Here is a 12,797-nt window from a genome sequence, read left to right on the forward strand (position 1 = left end):
AAAATAATTTAATCGTAAGATTTAAAGGCCCTCATGGATTCTAAGTATATGAGAGCCTCTTTCAAACTCTGAATTCATTTAAAAATAAAAACTGCCACATCATTACAAGTTTATTTTCCCACCAAAATGTTTAAAAGTACTGTTGAAAGTCTACTGAAAATTATCTTACTCTTGTCTGCATTGTACATATCTTCGAAGGCAAATTCTAGCTCTCTCTGCCAGTCTTCTTTCATTTCACTGCGTTTGTATGGCAGCTCAACTAGTTGTGGTGGCATTCGTGCTACGTTCTGTCTCCTGCGTGCCAGGTCCTCTTGTTGTAGCTGTTTGAGTTCTTTCATTAGTTTCTCTTGATTCTTCAGGAATAAAGAAAGAGAATTAATGACAGCTGAGTCACCAACTTTGACTATTAACACTAATAATGAAGGAAAAGTGGAGAAATAATGAGAAACAGGGCCTGGGGTTCCCTTCTCTCCTCCACCATTTGTTCTGCCACAAAAAAAACCTTAATTTATTCATTCAACAAATATTTCCTGAATGCTAGGTACCCTGCTAGCTGCTAGGGACACAACCTCTGTTCATTACAGCTAGGGCATGAAGGGCAAGGGTGGTTAAGGAAAAAGGTTGGAGAGGTAGGTAGAAGCCAAAAACTGTTTGTAACAGACCCTAGCAGGAAACAAGGCTCTAGGCCACAATAGGATCTGCAGCAAAAAGGTTAAGACAAGGGAAAGGAAATTCTCTAACAGTAGTAAGATTACATGGTTTGGACAACAATTCTTATTTAAGAATTTATTTATATAAAAAGGAGGGGACAGCCTGCATAATAAAGTGTCAAATGATAATATATACACACTACTTATTCTTTTGTAAACTTTTTAAATATTTTGTTATTTGGGGGTGAATTTTTTTGCCATGCCCTTAAAATGAATCAAATTATGAACTAATTTATTCCACTACATTAAGATTCGAATCATCTCATGACATTAACCTCAAAGTTACTTGAATACACTATTTTCTAGGTCACTCAAAGTTCGACATATTATTCTACCTGGATTATTTACACTAACACTGACCGCCACCACCACCATTTACTCAGAGCTGATGAAATTCCAGGCACAATTCCAGAGTGCTCTGTTAAACTCACTTAATCCTCACAAAACAGACGATAAACCAGAGCTCAGAGAGGTAAAATGGCTTGCTTCACCAGCTAAGTGATAAAGAAGGGAGGCAAACCCAGGCTGACTATGGAGCCCACTTTCTTAACCAACTAAATGTTATGGCTTTCATGGAGAAATGTGTTCAGTTTAAGATTGCTTTTCATGCATTTTTTACCATAGGCTTAAGGCTCAAATAAGGAGAGTTGCTGACAATAATGCAGACATTCAATTATTTTAGTCCTTAATTCACTGTCAGCTTATAACATCTAAAAATTTAACAGAAGGTCATAATTTAGTTCAAGTTACGCAAATGAACTTTCATATGACAGACACTTAATTCCTACCAAACTACTTAAAAACTCATGCTTAAGATGAGGGTTTAAAACATCCAAATGCATCAGTCGAATTCAGAAAATAAAATCAGACTTTTAACAAGATCAATCATTTTTATGCTTATGTTTGAACACTAAGAAATGAAGCTGTATTTAGAACTGGAAAGTCAGTTTTCGTCATATATATTTTGCAGGTCTGTGACAAAGTCACTTTTTCAAAGTTCCATACAAGCCAGGATAATGACTTCACCTTTGAATCAATACTCTACAAAGCCAACAAGTGTTTTGCTCATTAAATATTTCTTGAATTGAACGTTCAAATCTAAGGAGCACAAACGCAATTCAAATACTTAAATTAGAAAACTGATGCAAAAATATTAATTTCTTCTCAGGCTATTTTTAGACTGATTAAAATATTAGATTTTTAATCAATCTGTTGTTGTTAGGTACCATCAAGTCTGTCTGAGTCATAGCAATCCTATGCATAACGTAACGAAACATTGCCCAGTCCTGTGCCATCCTTACAATCGTTATGCTTGAGCCCATTGTTGCAGCCACTGTGTCAATTCACCTTGTTGAGGGTCTTCTCTTTTCCACTGACTCCTGACAACAATTTACCGTTTGCAAAATGTTTAGAGTGCAGTGATATACTGTAAGTTAGAATAGCTTTACCCAATCTGAAATTTGGAACAGGAGGGCAAAGAAAACTGGGTAACTTGAAGTCATATGAATCAGGAGACAATGCTTTAATACCTTTATACTTCCTTACTTTGAGCCCATTCACTGATCAGTTCTGCACTGCTACCAATAAGCCTACCAGTAGTGGTCACAGCTGGAATATAATTCTTACTTGAGCCAAATGGATCTTTTTCATTGCGTGGAAACCCCGTACGTGCGCCTTTTCAAACTGTTCCAGTCTCTCTTGTGCTACTTGTTTTTGTAGTTCTTCCAAACGTTTGGCTTCTTCTTCCGCAGCCAAATGAGGATCTGGCTAGCAGTCAATCAGTAACATTTTAGACAATTTAAGAATGAAGTGTACTGACCCAAAGTCATATCTAAAAAACAAAACTTTAAAATCATGTTTTTCTACTTACATAAACTTAAAGGGTAAGAAGAATTATATTTTAAACACCAAGAAACATCAATAGCACACATCTATGAAAAGGATCAAACTGTTAGTCACGCTATGAAAAACTTAGGTCGTTAATTTCAAACCAGGTTAGGCTATACTCCTCTGTCTTTTTTTATTAAGTAAAAAAATTCCATCAAAACGAAAATGTTGAAAGGTAAAGACCAACAAATCTAGCAGTTAGGCAACCACAAAAATCAAATTTCATATAAATAATTTAGGGAAGCATCAACGCTTGGCTTTGGTTTGCAGACAAAATGTGAGGCTCGGCTTCAGCCTCATGAAGGCCAAATCACCAAAATATCTACTTCAATATCACCTCTGACTTTCTAGAATTTGTGTGTAAACAGTGATTATACTACTGCATAGCCAGCCATCATATCTCATTAGGGTAACAACCTGTATACAACCCGTTGCCACTGAGATGATTCTGACTCATATCGACCCTACAGCGCAGAGCAGACCTGCCTGATAGGGTTTTCAAGGAGCCATCAGTGGATTTGAACTGCCAACCTTTTGGTTAACAGCCAAGCTATTAACCACTGCACCAGGAGGGCTCCAGTGTACCAAGAGTAATACAAAAAAAGGCAGGTAACCTAGATTTACTATTACTATCTCAGCATTCACTTACAAATATAGGTAAACATTCCACATGTAACTTGGAGTGAAAATCTCTTTATGTATTTTCTATGTTGAAATTCTATCAATCAGTTGAAACAGCATTAACGATGCCTGTGAAAGCTATTAACTTTACATGAAAAATTATTAAAAACTCTCAAATAATGAGGTAAATTGGTAAAGAGATTGACATTAAGAGGATATCGCCTTAAGAAGTTTATTAAAAAAACTATATCCCTTTTGAGTCAATAAACATCTATGCAAATCTAAATAATATCTGGCAGAATAATAAAGGTTACATTAAATCTAAGTTATAGTTTTTGTAGAATTATTTAGTATATTAACATGTATAACATTAAACAAAATAACCTTTAAGAATAATATTTCAATCCATTTAGGCCATGACGGTTTTTAAAAAAAAAATCATTTAAGAATTCTTCACATATTTTGAGGGTTAATTAAAGACAGAATGTCAAATAACGTAACATGCATGATAAACATCTTCAGTCCAGACATAATAAAGTACGTAGAGAAAATAAAGGGTTACAAAAAAATAAGGTATCCGAAACAAATTTCATTCTTACTGACCAAACTTCAAAACAAAATTTTACAAGAATGCTTTCGGGGGGAAAAAATCACTTCTAGATTTGTGTCAATATAATTAAAAATTTAAACAAAAATCTGCTTGAAATTTTTATAGATTCCATTTTCAATAGTTGAAGATAAAAAGATATATGAACTTTGTACAAATGTGACTCCCAGGCAAAAAAATTCTTTTTAGAAAACACGTTTCTGAAAAACTTTTCCATGAATTCTAACCTGCAGGGTACAAAATGACAAGTGAAACTAACTATTAAATATGCTACTTTTGCATCTTGTACAGAAGGCATTTGGACAGGAGTCCTTTTAAGTTCGATAGCGTGGTAAATTGATGACGAATTTTACTGTCTTGACTTTACGTGTCTGCAGACATCTCTGGGACTCACAGCAAACAATATAGTGGGCCTGAATGGATAAATATTTCTAGAATGAAAAACCCATTTTAAAAAAGTGGTAATGCCACCATCATTGACAAAGGTACAAACATAATGAAGGCCACAGGTAATTCAGGAATATCAAGCATGTTTTGTTTAATTTTTTGTAGAAAGTCAATGTAGCACAGCACAATTTAGAGAATTACTGGCTCTAAATTGGAATACAGCATTTTGATCATTTTTCTTCAGCCAAAGACTTAATGAGGCTCTTTAAACAAGACATTATAGCAGCTTTTACATGCTAAAAAGGCTGACTAAAGCTAAACAAATGAAAGTAGTTCCTGTGCGGAAAGCTGCTAAGAAATAAAAAACCAAACATATATTCCAAGAATGCAAGTATTCTCAAAGGAAGATGCTTAATTACTGTGCTTATGATATGAGGTGCAGATGAAAATTCACAGACAATTTTATCTTGAAAGCCAAACACACTGCTCTATTGTCAAATTTCTGAAACCAAGGCTTAAGGGCAGATTTTTCCTAGGTGCTGGTACGAAGCAGCAAATGAAAAGAAAATATTATATATAATAATTTTACATAAGGGAAGACAGCAATCACAAGCCTGTTCCTGAAAACATTTAGAAAGCATGTTCTTCAACCAATACACAAAGCTCTAGTTTGTGGGACTGCTTTTGTAAAATGGCACTAGAGCTACTGCTACTGATCTCATCTTCAAGTCCAGAAACTGAAGATGAAATAGGTCTTTTATTTACTACGAAAAAGGAAAGTTAATGACAATGCAACACCATCAGCAGTAACCTACACCAATGGAGCTAGCCAAAAAGTCTTCCTTCACCAATCTTAGTTAAAACTGAACATCTATTTAATATTGCAAAATATGCTATATAGTAACCATAACTGACTAAAGTTACTGTTCCTATATTACAGTAATATTAAAACTGTAATAATAATTTAAGGTTTAAATAAATCTCAGATTTATTCTTGTATCCCAGAAATCTATTCTATGATGGTGACATTCACCTTAGGTCTTGACTGAATATTGATATTAATATCTGCTATTTAGCAATCCACCAAAACATGCAATTGATGCATTTTTAAACACCATATGAATGCTATATTGAGGAAGTTTGTTTTCCTAGTAGCCAAATATGCCCACAAACATGGGGTAGGGGAGGACACTTACAAAAAAAAAGCAATTGTACAAGCTCCCTTAGCACTTTTTTCCCCTTTGTTTGCTTGTTTCTTTTTGTTTCCTTTTTTCTCTCCTTTCTCTCGTCTTTCCCATACCCCTATTAGCTCCACGCATCACCACCTCACCCCTCTTTCCTGCCTACCCACACCATATGCTGAACATCACACCTCCAAGCAGCATAGGCATGGCCTACTAGAACCTGCCCAGCACTGATTCCTGGCCAGCCCTGTCAGCCCTAGCACGTGCCACAAACTACCCATCCAGACCCCTCCGCTTCAGCTGGACCTGCCTTGCTGCACCATAGCTGAATAACTGGCCCTGCCCATTGGACGAGGAGGTGAAAAGTATTATGACTACAGACAGACAAACAACAAAGAATGCACAGCCTGCCTGCTCAGACATAAACAAATAAAACAAAAAAAGCAGGATGAAACAAATCTACAATCAAGAAACAAAGAAAATAACTACTGAATGTCCCAAAGACAGCAGACAATATTAAAACATATTTAAAAAAAGGACTGGATGGGTCCAGCAGGTGATCAAAATAAAAGATCAGATGACTTTCAAGTAGAAGAAAAGGCACTAGAACTACCTGACAGGGAATTCAAATCTCTAATATTCAGAGCAATCCAAGGGCTGAAGCAAAAAGCAGACAAAAATGAGGAAAAAATAGACGACTTTATGGAAAAGGCAGACAAATTCATGGAAAATACAGACAAAAAAAACGGAACAATTCAGGAAAGTAATACAAAAACAACAATTAGAAATCCAAAAGATAAATAACAAGATTTCAGAAATGGACAGTGCCATAGAAGGGCTGAGGAGCAGGTTTGAAACAACGTAAGGCAGAATCAGCAAAATTGAAGACAAACACTCGAATACGACTCTGAGGAAAAATCAGAAAAAAGAATGAAGAAAAATGAAGAAACCCTGAGAATTATGTGGGATACAATCAAAAGCAAAAATTTTCTAGTGATCAGAGTTCCAGAACAGGGAGAGAAAATGGAAAACACAGATAGGATAATTGAAGAATTGCTGACAGAACTTCCCTAATATCATGAATGATGAAAAGCTGACCATCCAAGGAGCTCAATGAACCCCATACAGGATAGACCCCAAAAGAAAAACAGCAAGGCATATCATAATCACACTCACTAAAACCAAGGACAAAGAAAAAATCCTGCGAGAAGCTCGAGAAAAACAAAGTCACATGCAGATGAGAAACAACACTAAACTCTGATTATTCTGCAGAAACCATGCAGGCAAGAAGGCAAGGGGATGACATACATAAAACCTTGAAAGAAAAAAATTGCCAACCAAGAATAATACATCCCGTAAAACTTTCTTTCAAATGGTGAAATCAGGACATTTCCAGATAAACAGAAATTAAGGAAATATGTAAAAACCAAACCCAAACTTACAAGAATTATTAAAGGGAGTTCTTAGGTCTGAGAACAAGTAACATCAGACCACAGCCTAAATCTAGGATGCAAGATTGTACCAGCCAGATACTCACCTAGGAAATGAATTCTCAAGGACTATTCAAAACCAAAACAATTGCAATAGGGAACCAAAGAGGTTACTCTGTAAATGACAACGTCAGAACAATAAAAGAGGGAATAAACAGTATAGGTATAGAACTTTCTAACGGGGAGGAAGGCAAGGTGATATCACGTAATAGACTGGTTCAAACCTAGGAAGACAAGGGTAAATTTGAAGGTAACCACAAAGAAAGTTTAACAAACCTACTCAACAAAATAAAGAAGAAAAACATAAAGCCTCAATAAAAACAAAATCTGTAAAAACAAAAGACATGAAAAAGAATTCCACAAACAAAAGGAGCCCAGCACAGTAGAGTTAGAGGAACAAAGAAAACGTTAGCACCACAAAAAAAAAAGCGCTACAAAATGACAGCGACAAACTCAAAGATAAAGAACAACAATGAATCTGTGAAACATCTCATAACATGGATGCATCTGGAGGACATTACACTGAGTGAAATAAGTCAAATGCAAAAGGACAAATATTGCAAGAGACTACTATTGTAAAAACTCATGAAAAGGTTTACATACAAAAAGAAACACTCTTTGATGGTTGCGAGGGAGAGGACGCGTGGGGATGGAAAAATACTTAATAGACAAAAAATAAGTGGTAACTTTGGTAAAACATAAGACAGTACGCAATACTGGGGAAGCTGGCACAACCTGGACAAGGCAAGGCCACGGGAGTTCCACAGACACATCCAAACTCCCTGAAGGATTGAACTGCTGGACAGAGGGCTGCGGGGACCATGGTCTCAGGGAACATCTAGCTCAATTGGCATAACAGAGTTTATAAAGAAAATGTTCTACATTCTACTTTGGTGAGTAGCATGTGGGGTCTTTAAAGCCTGTGAGCAGCCATCTAGGATGCTCCACTGGTCTCACCCCTTCAGGAGCAAGGCAGAATGAAAAAAACTAAAGGCATAAGGGAAAGATTAGTGCAAAGGACTAATGGACATCTACCACAGCCTCCACCAGACTGAATTCAGTACAACCAGATGGTTGTTAAGTGCCATCAAATCGATAAAATGCACAAGATTATTATGTTAACATTATTTACAGAAGGAAAAAATGGAATAGGAGAATGATTAAATAAATTCTATGATGAAATATTAAGTAGTTGTCAGAAATTGTTTTTAAAGAACATGTAAGAAGTAAGAAACTGATCCCAAAACTGTGCAATGAAAAAGTAATTTTCAAATAGTATAATCCCAGTCTTTTGGAAAGTGTGTGTAAATGTTTACATAAAAATGAAGACTATAATAAATTCATTAAAATATTACCTATTATTATCTTTTGGCAATGATATCATAGGTGTTTTTCCTATAATTTATGCTTATGTGGATAGTTTCAAAATTTTCTATGTATTATTTTTATGATTAAAAAAGTTTTAAAATTCATTATTTAAAAATATGACTATTTAAATAGCCAACTCCTTTCTTTCATTCATACTAAACCGTCATATACTTGACATGGAAATTCAAAGCATATTTAAAAGGTTTTTGATCACTATTACCCTAAAATGGTAATAGTAGAGTTTTTCAAATTTTGAAATCTGGGAATACCACATATAGAAACCAAGATATAATTCAACTCACTGAACACAGAAATAATAAAGCAAGGGCCATAAACAATAAGTCAATCACCTGCTTTGTGTCCATCTCTCTATTCACCAGTGTGTAAAGATGATGGTAGGTAGAACTACTGGTCTTTACTGATGGAATTTTCTTTACATCAATGTTCTGAAAGATAGAACATAATTTAAGTTAAAAGCATTAATTTTCATTTAAAGCTGAATCAAAAAAAAATCAACTTGTATTTTAACCACTTACTTTGACCCCAGATAAAATGAAAGTTTGCGCACAATGAAATAAATCTCTTTTTTCCAGAATTAAATAATTCCCAGTTTTAACATGAGTATAAAAAATAAAATAAAGGTTATTAAAAGTTTTATTTTTCAAGAGTCACTAGTACTTCAAAACATTTTCTAGGTGTCTCTAGTGTAATTGATGTCTTTCACTCACCTCAATTCCTGATATAATCTGTTATTTACAGACAGTTATCTTTAAATCTCCTGAGTATATACATGCTCACCTTACAAGGTATGTTAAATCAAATTATAAGCATTTTACTTTATAAGAAAACAGAACATAGCTATTATGTCCTATTCCATACCTAATCGACAGAAGTTCTAACTTAATTTACATTAGTCTTACTTCTTCTCAATGTCTAATGATATATTTTCAGTTATGGTCCTAGGACAATGGCCAATATTTAAATTACTCTTATTCCTAAACAAAAAACTCAACAGAACCAACTACCGTTCCCACTCTTTCCTACATTGGTCATAAAAACAGATTCAGTGTTGGAGAGGCTGCGGAGAGATTGGAACTCTCATACACTGCTGGTGGGAATGTAAAATGGTACAACCACTTTGGAAATCTATCTGGCGTTATCTTAAACAGTTAGAAATAGAACTACCATACAACCCAGAAATCCCACTCCTAGGAATATACCCTAGAGATACAAGAGCCTTCATACAAACAGATATATGCACACCCATGTTTATTGCAGCTCTGTTTACAATAGCAAAAAGTTGGAAGCAACCAAGGTGTCCATCAACGGATGAATGGGTAAATAAATTGTGGTATATTCACACAATGGAATACTACGCATCGATAAAGAACAGTGACGAATCTCTGAAACATTTCATAACATGGAGGAACCTGGAAGGCATTATGTTGAGCGAAATTAGTCAGAGGCAAAAGGACAAATATTGTATAAGACCACTATTATAAGATCTTGAGAAATAGTAAACCTGAGAAGAACACATACTTTTGTGGTTACGAGGGGGGGAGGGAGGGAGGGTGGGAGAGGGTTTTTTATTGATCAATCAGTAGATAAGAACTGCTTTAGGTGAAGGGAAAGACAACACTCAATACATGGAAGGTCAGCTCAATTGGACTGGACCAAAAGCAAAGAAGTTTCCGGGATAAAATGAATGCTTCAAAGGTCAGCGGAGCAAGCGCGGGGGTCTGGGGAGCATGGTTTGCGGGGACTTCTAAGTCAATTGGCAAAATAATTCTATTATGAAATCATTCTGCATCCCACTTTGAAATGTGGCGTCTGGGGTCTTAAATGCTAACAAGCAGCCATCTAAGATGCAGCAATTGGTCTCAACCCACCTGGAGCAAAGGAAAATGAAGAACACCAAGGCCACATGACAACTAAGAGCCCAAGAGACAGAAAGGGCCACATGAACCAGAGACCTACATCATCCTGAGACCAGAAGAACTAGTTGGTGCCCGGCCACAATCGATGACTGCCCTGACAGGGAGCTCAGCAGAGGACCCCTGAGGGAGCAGGAGATCAGTGGGATGCAGACCCCAAATTCTCATAACAAGACCAAACTTAATGGTCTGACTGAGACTGGAGGAATCCCGGCGGCCATGCTCCCCAGACCTTCAGTTGACACAGGACAGGAACCATCCCCGAAGACAACTCATCAGAAATGAAAGGGACTGGTCAGCGGGTGGGAGAGAGATGCTGATGAAGAGTGAGCTAATTATATCAGGTGGACACTTGAGATTGTGTTGGCAACTCTTGCCTGGAGGGGGGATGGGAGGATAGAGAGAGAGGGAAGCCGGCAAAATGGTCAAGAAAGGAGAGACTGAAAGGGCTGACTCAAGACGGGGAGAGTAAGTGGGAGTAGGGAGTGAGATGTATGTAAACTTATATGTGACAGACTGATTGGATTTGTAAACGTTCACTTGAAGCTTAATAAAAGTTATTATAAAAAAAAAAAAAAAAAAAAAACAGATTCAGTTCACCACAATTTACTATGCACTGATATCTAACTAAATCAATTAAACAAGAAATTTCTTAAGCACCTACCATGGGTTAACACACTGCTAAGAAGCCAAAAACACACTGCTAGGTGTTGTGAATGTTACCGAAAAGTGAAATAAAATAATGCCCCCCGTCTTCAAAGAGCTCAAGCTATCAGTTGTAACAATTAGAAACAAATTAAATAATAAGGCATGCATTTTATATTGTATCCTAATGAAAAGAATATTGAAACCCTAGCAACATTCTTTAGCTTTTCTGTCTCGCAGCTTTCTCAAGAAAAACAGGTATACAGCTGTGTACCTGTACCACATGGTCACTGTGACAGTTACGGTGGGAACCAAACAATAATGTCTGAGAAAGCACTTGGAGAATTGTAAAAGCAGTAACACTAATATCACAAACTCAACACAAGCTGAGAAGAGTGAAAAGTTTAAATAGGAATACTCTGTGAATTCATCAAAGGCTTAGCTTTAATATGTATGTGTGGAATGATGAGGACTCATGTAAAATGAAAAGAAGAAACATGGAAATAGGGCAAGAAGGTGGGATTATGAAATGTCAAGTAAAAAAGAATAGTCTGATTAGAGCAGAATCATCTGAGTAGTCTGTCTTGGTCCTATACCAAACCAATTAAAATCAGAACCTTTGAGGACACAGCCTGGCAGTTGTACTTTTAAAATATCAATGTACAACCAAAGTTGAGAACTCTTTAGACAAGTCAGAAGATAGTTATTGGCAAGTACCAGGAAATACATGTGGATGGATATAATAGGGTGACCTTCATTCAGGCGAAAGATAAAACTGCAAGGAAATATTTTCTGCCAATGAAAACATCAACATTATAATCAAAGCTTCAATATAATCACACATCATTTTAAGAAACTGAAATCACAGAACAAAAATTCAGATATGGTAATACACGTTAAAAAAAAAACACTTTACAGAAGGATTTTAGCTTTTGAATTAATGCCTTAAAAAATAAACCATGAGGCATCTTGACAAGGAATTAAGAACCTTGAAGAAAAGGAATCACTAAAGTTATGTAATTTGATATGAAAACATGATTCAATTTACATGTATGTAACTTTCAAGTACCAGTACTTCTGAAATAAAGTGAACTATATATTGGAAACCCTGGTGGCATACCGGTTAAGAGCTACGGCTGCTAACCAAAAGGTCGGCAGTTCGAATCCACCAGGTGCTCCTTAGAAACCGTACGGGGCAGTTCTACTTTGTCCTACAGGGTCACTATGAGTCGGAATCGAATTGATGGCAACAGGTTTGGTTTTGGTTTTTTATATATACAGATTGATCGCATGTGAGATCCTATAGGAAATTGGGATCACAGTTTTGAGATTTAAATCATTCCCAGCCCTTATCAATTTTAATATGACTTCCAGTAAAATTATACTTAAATGTTTTTAGTCAAATTAGTCCATGAGACTTTTCATAGGCTGACAGTTAGGATGATTCCCTAATAAGTTAAAATCACTCAGTCTATTTCCTAATGTGTTCTCTCTGGCTTTGGGGTGTTTTTTTCTCTCTGGCTTTACAGTAATTATTTCCAGCCTGACCTAACCAGGTACAGGCCAATACCAGCACTCTGAGGTACCTGAAACTGGCTCACACAGCAAAGGAAAATAAGGAAAAAAAAGTATCCAACTGAGGGAAGACCCATGATTGTAAAATAAGCCAATTTTCTCCTGATTCTGACAAACTATCTCTAAAGACAGTGCAAACAGATAAAGTAATATTTTAGAAATGTAAAAGGTATTATATAAGATGAATGTAAGAGATATGAGAAGCTTATGAAGTCTTAAAGTAGCTCAAGGTTTTCGATATAAACTTTATTCTTTAACAGCCCTATGACAAGATTATGGTTATTTACATTTACAGACTGTTCACTGCCTAAACAGTTTATTTAAACAGTTTATAAAGTGAACTCTGAAGTATATTTATAGAAGGCTAAGTGGCAGAGTAGAAAGATCAA

The 12,797-nt window shown here is 35.9% G+C and overlaps 1 protein-coding gene across 1 annotated transcript in view; it reads right to left on the minus strand.

Annotated features, from left to right (window-relative positions):
* CEP295 (centrosomal protein 295) overlaps positions 1-12,797 on the minus strand; it is a 54,336-nt gene that overhangs the window by 28,999 nt on the left and 12,540 nt on the right. The window contains exons 6-8 of the mRNA XM_049889507.1: positions 8,605-8,700; positions 2,337-2,477; positions 170-353 (exon numbers count right to left, since the gene is read on the minus strand). Coding sequence (XP_049745464.1) covers positions 170-353; positions 2,337-2,477; positions 8,605-8,700 — 421 coding nt within the window. The remainder of the gene's footprint in view (positions 1-169; positions 354-2,336; positions 2,478-8,604; positions 8,701-12,797) is intronic.

Source organism: Elephas maximus, chromosome 7, assembly GCF_024166365.1.
Source record: "Elephas maximus indicus isolate mEleMax1 chromosome 7, mEleMax1 primary haplotype, whole genome shotgun sequence".
NCBI lineage: Eukaryota > Metazoa > Chordata > Mammalia > Proboscidea > Elephantidae > Elephas > Elephas maximus.